The following is a 14,968-nucleotide window of genomic DNA, read 5'->3' as shown; positions in this document are numbered from 1 at the left end:
CCTCCAGGGCCGCACCTCTCAGCCGGGCTCTGCCCGCACTGCCAGCCCGCACTAGGGAGGCCAAGCGCGCACGCGCAGGAACTGCGGCCCGCCCCAGCGAGGCCGCCCAGCCATTGGCGCGCCGGGGGGTGGGGCGGCTGCAGTGACCAATGACAAGTGCGAGACAGCCGGCAGCAGGGCTGGGAGCGCGGAATCGCCCTGTCTATTGGTTGGTAGGTGTGGCGGGAAGGCTGCCAGGACCAATGTGAGCTCGAGGCGGGCGGCGCATCGGCGCTGAGCGGCAGTGGGAGCTGCCGGGAGTTGGAGCCTGCGGAGTTCGAGACCATGCTGCTGTTCTGCCCCGGCTGCGGGAACGGGCTGATCGTGGAGGAGGGACAACGCTGCCACCGCTTCGCCTGCAACACGTGCCCCTACGTGCACAACATCACCCGCAAGGTGGGACCCGAAGGCCGGCGCTGGGCCGCGGGCGGCTCTCGCAGGCCTTCCGCTTCCTCCGACTGCTGCTCCATCGCCGCCAGCCCCGGCGTCTGCCTCTGTCCGCTCTTTCTCGCGCCCCTTTCTGGTCTGCAGCAGATCTGTGGGCTCTACTTTCCAATACACTCAGAAAGCCCCACCGTTTCCCACCTCCTTGGGTTCCTGCTCCCACGCTTGCGCCCTTCTCTGCGTTCACAGCGGCGGCCACGGTGATTTCCTTAGAGCTGAGGCACACAGGTCCGTGCTGTGCGCAGAAACCTTCGGCTCTTCTCCAGCTCACGCAGACGAGAAGCCGGAGTTCTCCCAGGGCCTACCAGGTTCCCACACTGACCCCCTCCCCTGCGTGCGTCTCCGATTTCAAGTCCTAATGCGCTTCCTGTCGCCCTTTGCCGCATCAACACCGCCTCCTGGACGATCTCTCATCGTGCACATGGTGCTAGCAGGGCCTTTGCACTTGGTGTTGCTCAGTTCGCTCTTCCCCTCGATCGCCACCTTACTCATTGGTCTTGTCTTTACCGTATTTTAAATTTCAGCCCCTCCTTCCAATTGATCCTCCTTCCCTTTGTAATTGTTTCCATAGGGCTTATTACCTCCTAATATATTATGTAATGTATTGTGTGCTTTCTTTATTTTATTATTTTATTTATTTATTTATTTTTTTTTTGAGACGGAGTCCCGCTCTGTCGCCCAGGCTGGAGTGTAGTGGCGCGATCTCGGCTCACTGCAAGCTCTGCCTCCCGGGTTCACGCCACTCTCCTGCCTCAGCCTCCCAATTAGCTGGGACTACAGGCGCCTGCCACCATCCCCGGCTAATTTTTGTATTTTTAGTAGAGACGGGGTTTCACCGTGTCTTAGCCAGGACGGTCTCCTGACCTCGTGATCCGCCTGCCTCGGCCTCCCAAAGTGCTGGGATTACAGGCGTGAGCCACCGCGCCCGGCCTTTTTTTTTTTTTTTTTGGAGACAGAGTCTCGCTCTGTTTCCCAGGCTGGAGGGCAATGGCGTAATCTCGGCTCACTGCAACCTCTGCCTCCCGGGTTCAAGCAATTCTTCTGCCTCGGCTTCCCGAGTAGCTGGGATTACAGGCGCCTGCCACCATCCCCGGCTAATTTTTGTATTTTTAGTAAAGACGGGGTTTCACCGCGCTGGCCAGGCTGGTCTCGAACTCCCGACCTCAGGTGATCCGCTTGCCTTGGCCTCCCAAAGTGCTGGGATTACAGGCGTGAGCCACCACGCCTGGCCAGAATACCTTTACTTTTTAGCAGTTAGAATATGTTGGTGCTACGTCAGTCTTAATGTTTGCATGCTACTCCAGTTTGTACTGTGTTGTGGGAGTTTGGAGTTTGAAACTATGGGAAGAGTGAACTCTTTTTTTTTTTTGAGATGGAGTCTTGCTCTGTCGCCCAGGCTGGAGTGCAGTGGTGCCAACAACGCTCACTGCAAGCTCCGCCTCCCAGGTTCACACCATTCTCCTGCCTCAGCCTCCTGAGTAGCTAGGACTACAGGCGCCCGCCAACACGCCGGGCTAATTTTTTGTATTTTTAGTAGAGACGGGGTTTCACCGTGTTAGCCAGGATGGTCTCGATCTCTTGACCTCGTGATCCGCCCGCCTTGGCCTCCCAGAGTGCTGGGATTACAGGTGTCAGCCACCACGCCCAGCCGAGTGAACTCTTATGTAATCCTGAAATTTAAGGTTTGGCAGCCCAAGTTTGCGCTATTCAGTTACTTGGAGTCTGAAGTGTTGTTTTTGTTAGGTAACAAATCGGAAGTACCCAAAACTGAAAGAAGTGGATGATGTGCTTGGTGGAGCAGCTGCCTGGGAGAATGTTGACTCTACTGCAGGTAAGAGGGAAAACTGTTTCAGCTGCTAAACTGTGGATAATTATGAGGCTGTTGATGCCACTGCATGGCAGAGTCTATGATGTCATATAAATGATGTAGGTTTCTAAAAATAGAAAATGGTTCTTGAATAATTTATTTGTATTTGTTACTGTTTAATAATCTGTCAGACAAGCAATATTTGTGCCAGCCTTGGAGTCATACAGGCCCGGGTCAGATTCTCAGGGCAACCTTGTATTGTTGTAGGACCTTCCTTGGGTCTCTTGACTTCTCTGGGGCTAATCCATATTCGTAGACCGCGAGAGCATAAAGTGAATTATACCGTGCTTGGTATATAAGAGGCACTCAACAGGTGATAGCTTTGATAATGGCAACGATGAGTAGATTAATAAAAATAAGAGTCTAAGGAAAAAAGTATGTTCTTTCGTTTGATATGGTTTGGCTGTGTCTCCACCCTAATCTCACCTTGAATGATAGTTTCCGTAATCCCCAGGTGTCCTGGGAGGGGCCCAGTGGGAGGTAATTGAATCATGGGAGCGGTTTCCCCCCCGTGCTGTTCTCCTGATAGTGAGTGAGTTCTCACAAGATCTGATCGTTTTATAAGCGTTTGTGTTTCCCCTGCTCGCACTCATTCTGTCTCCTGCTGCCCTGTGAAGAGGTTCCTTCTGCCATGATTGTAGGTTTCCTGAGGCATCCCCAGCCACACAGAACTGTGAGTAAATTAGACCTCTTTTCTTGGCTGGGTGTCGTGGCTCACGCCTGTAAATCCCAGCAGTTTGGGAGGCCAAGGCAGGCAGATCACTTGAGGTCAGGAGTTCCAGACCAGCCTGGCCCGCATGGCGAAACCCTGTCTCTACTAAAGATAAAATAATTAGCCGGGTGTGGTGGCGCTCGCCTGAAGACCCAGCTGCTCAGGAGGCTGAGGCACGAGAATTGCTTGAACCCAGGAGGCAGAGGTTGCAGTGAGCTGAGATCACACTACTGCACTCTAGGCTCGGTGACAAGAGTGAGACTCTGTCTCAAAACAAACAAACAAAACCCCTTTTTTCTATATAAATTACCCAGTCTCAGGTATTCATAGCAGTGTGAGAACGGACTAATACATGCTTCTAATATAGATTTTTAGAAGTTAATACCAGTGAGCATTAAACTGCAGATTGGGTAAAATACATGTTTGTTGCATGTCTGGTAGAGATAGATGTGGCCAGGAGAGGAAAGGGGAAGACCCTAAATGTAAGTTATATTGAGAGGTGAGAGAGATAACTGATGGTTAGTACTGTGGTTTTCCCCTATAAAAGAACATATAGGCTGGGTGTGGTGGCTCACGCCTGCAATCTCAGCACTTTTGGAGGCCAATGCGGGCGGATCACCTGAGGTCAGGAGTTCGAGACCAGCCTGGCTAACACGGTGAAACCCCGTTTCTGCTAAAAATACAAAAAATTAGCCAGACGTGGTGGCAGCGCCTGTAATCCCAGCTACTCGGGAGGCTGAGACAAGAGAATCGCTTGAACCCGGGAAGTGGAGGTTGCAGTGAGCCAAGATTGCATCATTGCACTCCAGCCTGGGCAACAAGAACGAAACTCTGTCAAAAAAAAGAACATACAAATCTGCTATGTGAAAAAGTTAGCAGCTGGCACGGTGGCTCACACCTATAATCCCAGCACTTTGGGAGGCCAATGTGGGCGGATCACGAGGTCAAGACATCGAGACCATCCTGGCCAACATGGTGAAACCCCGTCTCCACTAAAAATACAAAAAGTAGCTGAGCATGGTGGTGCCTGCCTGTAATCCCAGCTACTTGGGAGGCTGAGACAGGAGAATCGCTCGAACCTGTGAGGCGGAGGTTGTAGTGAGCTGAGATCGTGCTATTGCACTCTAGCCCAGGCAACAAGAGCAAAACTCCGTCTCAAAAAAAAACAAAAAACAAATTAGCCAGGCTCAGTGGCGCGTGCCTGTAGTCCTAGCTACTCAGGAGGCTGAGGCAGGAGAATTGCTTGAACCAGGAGGCGGACGTTGCAGTGAGCCGAGACCATGCCACTCCAGCCTGAGTGAGACTGTCTAAAAAAAAAAAAATCTTTTTACCTAATGTCAGAAATAGAGTGTTTGAAGCCATTTCTGTCAGGTGTAGGATAAGTTTCTCAAAGTGAAATCGCTTTGAAGAGTGCAATGGTGTGATCTCGGCTCACTGCAACCTCCACTTCCCAGGTTCAAGCGATTCTCCTGCCTCGGCCTCCTGAGTAGCTGGGATTACAGGCATGCGCCACCACGCCCAGCTAATTTTGTATTTTTAGTAGAGATGGGGTTTCTCCATGTTGATAAGGCTGGTCACGAACTCCCGACCTCAGGTGATCTGTTGGCCTCAGCCTCCCAAAGTGCTGGGATTACAGGCCTGAGCCACTGTGCCTGGCTTTTTTTTTGAGATGGAGTCTCTTTTGCCCAGGCTGGAGTGTAGTGGCATGATCTCTGCTCACTGCAAACCTATGCTGCCCGGGTTCAAGCGATTCTCCTGCCTCAGCCTCCCTAGTAGCTGGGATTACAGGCACCTGCCACCATGCCCGGCTAATTTTTGTAGTTTTGGTAGAGACGGGGTTTCACCATCTTGGCTAGGCTGGTCTTGACCTCCCGACCTCGTGATCCACCTGCCTCAGCCTCCCAAAGTTCTGGGATTACAGGCAAGAGCCACCATACCCGGCCTCTTCTCTTCTTTTCAGCCCACACCAGAATCGCCCTTAATGCTCAATTCTTTTTTTTTTTTGAGATGGAGTCTCACTCTGTTGCCCAAGCTGGAGTGCAGTGGCGCGATCTCGGCTCACTGCAAGCTCCGCCTCCCGGGTTCACGCCATTCTCCTGCCTCAGCCTCCCAAGTAGCTGGGACTGCAGGCACCCGCCACCACGCCTGGCCAATTTTTTGTATTTTTAGTAGAGACGGGGTTTCACCATGTTAGCCAGGATGGTCTCGATCCCCTGACCTCGTGATCCGCCTGCCTTGGCCTTCCAAAGTGCTGAGATTACAGGCGTGAGCCACCGCGCCCGGCCCTTAATGCTCAATTCTTGACAATGCAGGCTTTTCCCAGCATTTACTTCAAAACTCTTCCACCATCTAACCATTACTTAGTCTTAGGCATTTTGTTACAGCAGCACAAAATGGACCAAAACAGTCACCTTCCATGTTACGTTTCCAACCAGCCTTCAGCTGGATTTGAGAAGAATCATGGGACTCAGGGAGGGGAGGAAGAGAGTGTGTGAGTCACAGGTCTCCCAGATTCCCTTAGTGTTAGAGTGTAGTGGGAATGACATGACTGTTTGTAGATCTACCCTTGTCAAGGGGGATCAAATGAGCAGGGAGGTTCTTTACCATCTTTAAAGATATTAAGTAGGCTGGGCACGGTGGCTCACGCCTGTAATCCCAGCACTTTGGGAGGTTGAGGTGGGCGGATCACGAGGTCAGGAGTTCGAGACCAGCCTGGCCAACATAGTGAAAACCCGTCTCTACTAAAAATACAAAAAAATTAGCAGGGTGTGGTGGCAGGCGCCTTTAATCCCAGCTACTTGGGAGGCTGAGGCAAGGAGAATCACAGGAACCCGGGAGGCAGAGGTTGCAGTGAGCTGAGATCGCCCCACTGCCCTCCAGCCTGGGTGACTACGAGATTCCATCTCAAAAAAAAAAAAAAAAAAAAGATATTAAGTAATACCTACTCTTTTTTTTTTTTTGAGTTCAGTGGCACGATCTTGGCTCACTGCAATCTCTGCCTCCTGGGTTCAAGCGATTCTCCTGCCTCAGCCTCCCAAGTAGCTGGTATTAAAGGCGCCCGCCACCACGCCTGGCTAATTTTGTATTTTTAGTAGAGACGGGGTTTCACCATGTTGGCCAGGATGGTCTCGAACTCCTGACCTCAGGTGATCCGCCCGCCTTGGCCTCCCACATATTAAGTAATACCTATTTTTGACAGTCATGAGTATCATGTTTTTTTAAATGTGGTCACTTCTTTTTTCTCGTTGCCAGAGCCGTGTCCCAAATGCGAACATCCTCGTGCTTACTTCATGCAGCTTCAGACCCGCTCTGCAGATGAGCCGATGACCACCTTCTACAAGTGCTGCAATGCTCAGTGTGGACACCGCTGGAGGGATTAGGGCCAGGATGGCCCAGCTGCCCTAGTGTGTGCTTGCCTTGTCCCTCGGGGTAGATGCTTAGCTGGCAGTATGAGTCGTGTGTCCTGAGGGTCTCTGCTGGTGTGGTGGAAAGATCAACCTTTTGAGGTGAAGAGCCGGGGGTCAGGAAATATGGCCTATCTGCCAGGCAGGGTGGATGAGGTCATGAATGTCTGGGAGTTCTTCTGTGTGGGGAGGAGACAGAGACCCGTAACTAAATAAGCTCTGTGTAAAGTCCTATTCTTTCATCTTCCACTTTATTGGCAGTTGACATTCCCTTACTCCCAATCAACACTCTTAAATATTTGTACTGTTTGTAAAACTTAGTACATGTCCCTAAATATTTAACTGTTACTTGTAAACTTGTGTAATTTATTATTTATTTTAATCGAAATTCTGAATATTTCATTTAAATGAAAGTCGCAATATTGCCTTCTCAGTGTTTTAAATAGCTTAAGAGGTAGAAAGCAAACCCCAAATCACAGTGATCCCAGAATAGACTACATACTTATATTTGAACCGGCTACAAAAATGTTAATCACCGGGATTTCAATTTCTTTCTTTATTCCTATTCTTACTCCCTTATTCATTTTTTTGAACCTTCCCTGATTTGCTTCCTAGGGTTGCTTTAAATGTATAAGATACTATTTATTTATTTACTTAAGACAGAGTCTTGCTCTGTCGCCCAGGCTGGAGTGCAGTGGTACGAATTCAGCTCACTGCAACCTCTGCCTTCCGGGTTCAGGGGATTCTCCTGTCTCAGCCTCCCAAGCAGCTGGGACTACAGGCATGCACCACCACACCTGGGTAATTTTGCATTTTTAGTAGAGATGGGGTTTCTCCATGTTGGTCGGGCTGGTCTCCAACTCCTGACCTCAGATAATCTGTCTGCCTCGGCCTCCTAAAGTGCTGGGATTACAGGCGTGAGCCACCGTGTCCGAGCAATCTTTACATTTAATATGACTATTTTCTTATTGTTTGAACATGTTCATCAGTTCCTGATCACAATATGGGGCCTATCCTATATGGGTCCTAGAGGGGTTGGATTTTATTTTTTAACCTAAACAAAGACCCTAGGTTTGAAAGGGTGTACTGGGTCGGTTAGACTTACAGGCATTTTTTTTTTTTTAATACTTAGCCGTGCGTCTCTTGCGTTGTCACTCCTTTAGGAGTGCGTCTGTCTTCTAAGGGTTAGCTCTCCTAACTCTTTTAAATCCCCTCTAATTTGATTAATGATTGGGGGCAGCCTTCTGAACAATATTTCACAGGACGAATACCCAGTTTGTTTGGTGGGGGCGTACCTGACTTGGAGGAGGACCATGGGCGAGACCCGATCTTATTTTAGATGAGTTTCTTGACAAAATTTTTTCAGCAGCTGTTTGAGTGTCTGGTTCACGCACTCTACTTGAGCTCTGTGGCCTGTAGGATGTACGCAATTTCCACTTTATTTTTAATAGTCGAGTTGAGTCCTGAACTCTTGCAGCCACAAATGTTGGTCCATTGTCTGATCTTAGAGGCAGTGCAAATCTGGGAATAACGTCTCCTAACAACACCTGAGTCACTTCTGGTGCCTTCTCTGTCCAGATGGAGAAGGCCTCGACTTATCCTGAAAAGGTGCAAATGAACACCCACATGCACCGATAGCCCCCCTTTCAGGGCAGTTTGGCGAAGTCCATAAGCAGCTTTTCACAGGGCAAGGCTGGCTCATGTTTCCTGAACTCCCGGGGGCCAAGTAGGCCCTTGTTATGGATTGTTCTGAACACAAGTTAAACACTGTTTGTTTACAAATGGCTTGAGTAATAGCAGCGAGCCATGGCACGTAGAAATGATGCCTTAATAATGTCTTTAGTGCTGTTTTTTTTTTTTTTTTTTTCATGTGAGTTCCTTGGTGGAACTGTTTTACAAATCGGGGTCACCATTTCAGGTATGGCCTCCCATTGGAGAATTTTACCGTCCTCCTTCAATGTAGTTCTTATTTTTCTGGGCAAACCAAGCCCTTTTATTTGCAGGGGCGCTTCGGATCTCTGGGAGGGAATCTCCAGGAGGAGAGGCCTAGCTGAGGCCTCCTCTTTAGAAGGTGGAGTTGTCACTGCAGCCTGCTTTGCCTTTTTGCCTTTCTGTTTTTTCTATTTTTTTTAGCCTTTAGTCTTCTTGCTTTTTGGTGCCTCTCGCAGGGCATCACGGCCACCTCTTTTGGGGCTCATACAGCATCTAAGAGCTGCAGAATTTCTTCCTTGTGCTTTTTATTTTTTCACTTTCAGTAGTTAAAAGGCTTTTTTTTTTTTTTTTTTTTTTTAATAGCCTCATGAACATGCAAAGTGGCAGAAGCGTATTTGGAATCTTTGTAAATATTTGTCTCTTGGTCTTTTCCTAGCCAGAGAGTTCTTGTCAGAGCTATCAGCTCTGATTTCTAAGCAGAAGTTTCTGTAGGCAAAGACTGCACCTTTACCACTGAGTCCGAAGTCACCACTGCATACCCAGCTTGGTGGACTCCCTTTAGTATGAAATTGCTTCCATCAGTAGAATATTCAATGTCTGAGTCCCCGAGGGGCCGATCTGGTAAATCTCTCTGGCTTGAGAACACTTTATCTACCAAGTCCACACAGCAATGAAGGGGGCCTCTTGGCACTGACTTGATGAGGAGCAGTGTAGCTCGATTTAGGGTATTCAGTCTCTAAAGTCAATTTATTAGCTTTTTCCACGACTGCATTCACGCCCCCGTCCATGCCTTCTTGCAAAGCTAGCTTCTCTTCCTGTAAGCGCTGCTGCTAGTAAATTAGCCTTTCTTAAGCCTCTGATCAGCCTCCTGATCTTGGTTAATGTACACCTTGGTAGCCACTTTAATAAGCTGAGTAGCATTCATGCCTGCGGAGCTTCCAACTTCTGTAGTTTATGCCTGATATCTCCTTGGGCCTGCCTTACAAATGTCGTATTCACCATGTGCTGATTTTCAGCAGCCTCAGGGTTAAACGGAGTGTACAACCAAAATGCCTTACAAAGTCTATTATAAAACTGACTGGTGCTTTTATTTGCACCCTGGGGAACCTCTGAGATTTTGTGTGTGTGTGTGTGTGTGTGTGTGTGTGTGTTTTTAGACGGAGTCTCGCTCTGTTGCCCAGGCTGGAGTGCAGCGGCGTGATCTCGGCTCACTGCAAGCCCTGCCTCCTGGGTTCACGCCATTCTCCTGCCTCAGCCTCCCGAGTAGCTGGGACTACAGGCGCCCGCCACCACGCCCGGCTAATTTTTTGTTGTATTTTTAGTAGAGATGGGGTTTCACCGTGTCAGCCAGGATAGTCTCCATCTCCTGACCTCGTGATCTGCCCGCCTTGGCCTCCCAAAGTACTGGGATTACAGGCATGAGCCACCACGCCCGGCCTTTTTTTTTTTTCTTTTTTCAGACGAAGTCTTGCTCTTATCGCCCAGGCTGGAGTGCAGTAGCACAATCTCGGCTCACTGCAAGCCCTGCCTCCTGGGTTCAAGCCATTCTCCTGCCTCAGCCTCCTGAGTAGCTGGGACTACAGGTGCCCGCCACCACGCCCGGCTAATTTTTTTGTATTTTTTTAGTAGAGACGGGGTTTCACCGTGTTAGCCAGGATGGTCTCGATCTCCTGACCTTGCGATCCGCCCACCTCGGCCTCCCAAAGTGCTGGGATTACAGGTGTGAGCCACCGCGCCCGGCCTGTCCTCTGAGATTTTTTGTATTGGTTGCCTTTCTCTTTTACCTTCCTTTAGCCTTTGCGGAAACGTTTCTTGGCACCTTTGTAGGGAAGCTGGGCTGCATCATTGGATCCTGGTGGGCGTCCTCTTGTCCTCTTAAGAGGCGTAAGTTTAACTTGGGCATGGCCAGGCCTGAGACGGCCTGCCTGACTTTTTGAGCCTTTCACTTTAACTTCCCAGAGCTCTGATTTCTCCCTCTCAGGTGAGACTGGGAGCGTGTATCTGTTTGAACTTGACTCCTTAGGTGCGGTTAGCCTTGGTAAAGGGGGGCAGATTGGAATATAGGGAGGGGTGGTCTCTATTCCCTCCTGTGGTTCTCGCAAACGGTTTTTCTCTTTCTTTTCTGAGAGTTTTCATTCGTCCCCATAGCTTCCAGGGCAGCTGATTTTTACTTTTGCTTTTGGCTCAGCGGTGCTACAAGCCTCTGTGACTTTCCCTTTAACTCTGTAGCTGCCAGCGCAGCTGACTTCTCTCTTGGCGTGAGCTGTGAGCGTTCTACAATAAACTGCTAGGCAGGGCTGCATTCACTTAGCCATGAGTCAATACCATTGCCTTTGGCTTCCCTATCTCCAGGGTCACATTCCCTTTAGGTGTAAAGGAAATTTGTGCCTGCAGTTTCTGGAGCAAGTCTCTCCTCAACAAGGGCACTGAAGAATTTGGCATAGATAGAAACTCATGCTGCACTTCTTGTCCTCCAATAACACATGTCCTGTATTTGGAAAAAGGTGTCATGTCTTCGGCCCTAGTAGCTCCCATGATAGCAGCATAGTTCTTTTTGTGGGTGCTAATTGGGTGAGTTACCACAGAGAAATCAGCACCAGTATTGACCAAAAGATCCATTAATTGGCCCCCTTCTTCCATAGAGACCACAGGCTCCCTTGGGGCCTAAAAAGATGGAGCCCAGTCTGTCTCAGTCCTCAAAATTCTCAGCCCCTGCTAAGCCAATCAGGTCAGGATCTGCCTTTGAAGCACTATGACCAGCAACTGAATGCCACACTTGGGTGTTGGACCATTGACCATCATCTCCATCCGTTTCCTTTTGGGGACACTCATGTTTCCAGTGGCCCATTTGTCTGCACCTTGCACATTGGTTCCTGTCCAGCCGGGACCAGCTTCCTCTCCCTGTCTTGTCTGCCCTCTTCCTCGGCCTCTTCCTTGGCCACACCCTCTAGCAAATCCAGGGTTACTTTCTGCTAGTGTGTCAGCTATACGTTGAGCCATCTCTTTGTTTCTATTTTTGGTTTTTCTTTTTTCCTTTGGTTGGGCTGCCTGGGCCACTGATGCCCCGTAATATCCCTCTAGGCAGGGCTGTAGCCACTTGGGGAAAGTTTGTGCCACACTGAGCCAAGTGTCCATACAGGGAAACTGGTCTGGGTATCCTGGTTGTCCTCCAACTCCAGTGACCACCTTAAACACACGGCCAATTAATTCCCTGTCTATTGTAGCTTCAGAGGGTCACCCCACATTGAAAGCAGACCAATCTATTTCACTTAACTTTTGAGCATCCAGTTTCATCCCATAATCACCTCTAAATCCTTTTTTAAAGTTCTTTATCGTGCACTCCAAAGGAGTTGGTTTAGACACTTTCCCTCCCATTTCCTCCCTTGCGGCACACTCTCACTCACTTTCACTCTTGGGTCCACCAGACCTGGTCCTGGAGTTTCGGACGCTGCTTAGCCAGGAATGTGCCTTCCCCTCTCACAGCCTGCTGCGGCTGTAGAGCTGGTCTTATCTGCCATATGCAACGTCCTACGTCTGATTTCACCCGCACTCGCCTCGGAGCACACAGCCTGCCCTAAGGGATCTGTGCTTCCCCACGTCACTCCCTGCGTTGGCCTCTCCCGAGACCATCTCTTTCAGACACTTTCACACACCTCCCTTGCCCCAGGACTCCTCCTTGGATGAAACGAGCCTCTCTCGTGTCCCGGGTGAGCCTAGTTAGGCTCCTACATTCACACACATACACACACCACTCCTACCCCAGGACTCCTCCTTGGATGAAACGAGCCTCTCTCGTGTCCCGGGTGAGCCTAGTTAGGCTCCTACATTCACACACGTACACACGCCACTCCTACCCCAGGACTCCTTACTGGAGGAAACTAGCCTCTCTCATGTCCCGGGTAGGTTCACACACACCCACACACTCCCAGTTGCTGTCTGCAGATCCAGTGAACCACTTTCACTTTGTTAGTGGGGACGCGAGGTTCATCCAAATTGGCAGGCCACTCCTGCCGCCCCCAGCTGCTCTGGGTTGGATTAGTGGTTGGTCCCTGGGAGGTGATCAAGCTCCCATTCATCCCTGTGGGACAGGCTTTCCTGCCTTGGTCCCTTACTCCTTACCATGGTTCCCGAAGTGCTGGTATCATCCTACAGCCCCATCCCTGGTTCCGTTGTGCTGCCGGACAGGGCGCCGGGACGTGGGGAGAGCCGGCTTCCATCTGGGTGAAGCTCCCCCGTGGTGCACCTTGGATGCCGGGTCTCCCCTGGCCCTGGGGCTCTAGTGCCGCAGGCAAAGGAGAGAGTAAATCTGTCGTCTCCAATCCCGGATGAACCCCCAGAAATGTTTCGGGGTTGATAAGGAATCAGAGAGACGATGGGGTTGAGGAGGATATTTATTATTTAGGAGCACCAGCCCAGTCGGATTAACACCCAAAGGACTGAGCCCTGAGCAAAGAGTTACCTTTTAAGTATTTTGTGGGGTGGTGGGAGATGTGTGCAGGGAGAAGCATATTACAGAAGTGAGAAACAAAGGTAGTTATTTAATTAATTGCGACATGCATTACATCATTTCTCACTTTTCAAAGAAAAACATGTTTTGCGACTTGAGTTCATCTGTCTAGTGACCTTGCAGCTGCACGGCTAGAGAAGCAGGGTCTTCACGATGCCTGGGAAAGGGAGAGAGAAGGCTCACTAGCCACGGAAAAACAGGCAGTCAATTTTTAAAGGACTCCAGCTCTTTCTCTTTCTCAGGGGAACTGGGTTTTCTTACATACAACTGAGTTTCTGCTTACGCATTCTTTAATTTCTTTTAATTCCTGTTCCAACACAATCCCAGCTCACTGCAGCCTAGACCTCCTGGCTCAAGTGATCCTCCCACCTCAGCCTCCCGAGTGGCTGAAACTACAGGTGCGCACCATGCCCAGCTTGTTATTATTATTATTATTTTTGAGATGGAGTTTTGCTCTTGTTGCCCAGGGTGGAGTGCAATGGCATGATCTCGGCTCACTGCAACCTCTGCCTCCCGGGTTCAAGCTATTCTGCCTCAGCCTCCTGAGTAGCTGGGATTCCAGGCATGTGTTACCATGCCTGGCTTATTTTGTATGTTTAGTAGAGACGGGGTTTCTCCATACTGGTCAAGCGGGGCTTGAACTCCTGACTTCAAGTGATCCGCCCACCTCAGCCTCCCAAAGTGCTAGGGTTACAGGCATGAGCCACTGCACCTGGCCTAATTTTTATATATTTTTTTTGTAGAGACAGGGCTTTGCCATGTTGCCCATGCTGGTAACTTCCATATGTTTTTTATAGGCAATTTTTTTTTATTTTATACTTTTTATTTAATTTTTTTGAATTTAACCTCAGAATGTGATTATAGACAAAATTCAAAACATAATAATTGAGTTTAATTTTTGTAATGTGGGTCTATTACTGAGAAGAGTGGATGCCATTTTGCTTAATTGGGGTTCAAAGTTAGTGTTCCCTGTCATTGAAATCAATTGCAAATGTGCATCTGTGAATGCTGGTTACGTCCAGGAGAGCAAATGAAGTATACCATTGACACCACTGATAGAGTCAATAGATTCACCACTGATAATGGATTCAGATATTTCCCACAGAGTTCTTGCTGTTGAATAATGCAGTGAAGTCAGGCACAGTGGCTCACGCCTGTAATCCTAGCACTTTGAGGCTGAGGTTGGCGGATCACATCAGGTCAGGGGTTCGAGACCAGCCTGGCCAACATGGCGAAACCTCATCTTTACTAAAAATACAAAAATTAGTCTGGGCGCAGTGGCTTATGCTGGGCATGGTGGCACAGCTTGTAATCCCAGCTATTCTGGAGGCTGAGGTAGGAGAATCACTGGAACCTGGAAGGCAGAGGTTGCAGTGAGCTGAGATTGCGTCATTGCACTCCAGCCTGGGCGACAGAGTGAGACTCCGTCTCAATAATGATAATAATAGTAATAATAATAATGATGATGGAGTGAAAACTATACACTTTAAGCACTTTATGTTTTCATAAGCTTTGTATATTTGTCCACCTAAGCTTTTTCCTGCCCCACACATGCTTTTACTGCCGCCAGTTTTAATACATATTTACACTTCCTTTTTGGCTGCATTAGTGTCTCATCTTTGGGAATATTCTTGCTGCAGTTGTTTTTTTTTTGAGGCAGGGTTTCACTGTCACCTAGGTTGGAGTAAAGTGGCGCAATAACGACTCATCACAACCTGAAATTGCCAGGCTCACGAGATCCTCCCACCTCAGCCTCCCAAGGAGCTGGGACTATAGGCGTGGGCCACCCTGCCCAGCTAAGGGAGGGTGAAGGGCTGAGCTTGCCTGAAGACCCTCCCGTGGGTGTGGCAGAGCCTGTGGTCTGAGGGAGGGGTCTAGCTGCAGGGCAGCGCACAGCTTCACAGTGGCCCAGGGAACCAGGGAGGCAGGCCGCTGAGGCCCAGTGGTCATCTGGGCCAGGCCTTGATGCTGAGGCCATGGAACAGGTGAGGCTCTAAGAAGGGCCCAGAGTGACCATGGGCTGGATGCTATGTCCACAGACCCAGTGCAGGAGAGGGTGTCCT

General features: G+C 49.5%; 1 protein-coding gene across 1 annotated transcript; it reads left to right on the top strand.

Annotated features, from left to right (window-relative positions):
- The first annotated feature begins 204 nt into the window (after nt 1-204).
- POLR3K (RNA polymerase III subunit K) lies at nt 205-6,888 on the top strand. Its single transcript, XM_003809388.5, has 3 exons — nt 205-435; nt 2,227-2,314; nt 6,315-6,888. Exons 1-3 carry the CDS (start codon nt 325-327, stop codon nt 6,440-6,442), a joined length of 327 nt encoding a protein of 108 aa, XP_003809436.1. The 5' UTR covers nt 205-324; the 3' UTR covers nt 6,443-6,888.
- The last annotated feature ends 8,080 nt before the right edge of the window (nt 6,889-14,968 follow it).

The sequence above is a fragment of the Pan paniscus genome, chromosome 18, assembly GCF_029289425.2.
Source record: "Pan paniscus chromosome 18, NHGRI_mPanPan1-v2.0_pri, whole genome shotgun sequence".
Classification (NCBI taxonomy): Eukaryota; Metazoa; Chordata; class Mammalia; order Primates; family Hominidae; genus Pan; species Pan paniscus.
Note: the sequence above shows the minus strand (reverse complement) of the source record. Positions and strands in the feature narration are given on the sequence as shown.

Bases quoted from the DNA above. Each gene is read 5' to 3' on its own strand.
- POLR3K (XM_003809388.5), top strand. From the start codon at position 325: ATGCTGCTGTTCTGCCCCGGCTGCGGGAACGGGCTGATCGTGGAGGAG. The intron at 436-2,226 runs GTGGGACCCGAA...TGTTTTTGTTAG, and splicing joins TGCACAACATCACCCGCAAG to GTAACAAATCGGAAGTACCC. The intron at 2,315-6,314 runs GTAAGAGGGAAA...TCTCGTTGCCAG, and splicing joins GAATGTTGACTCTACTGCAG to AGCCGTGTCCCAAATGCGAA.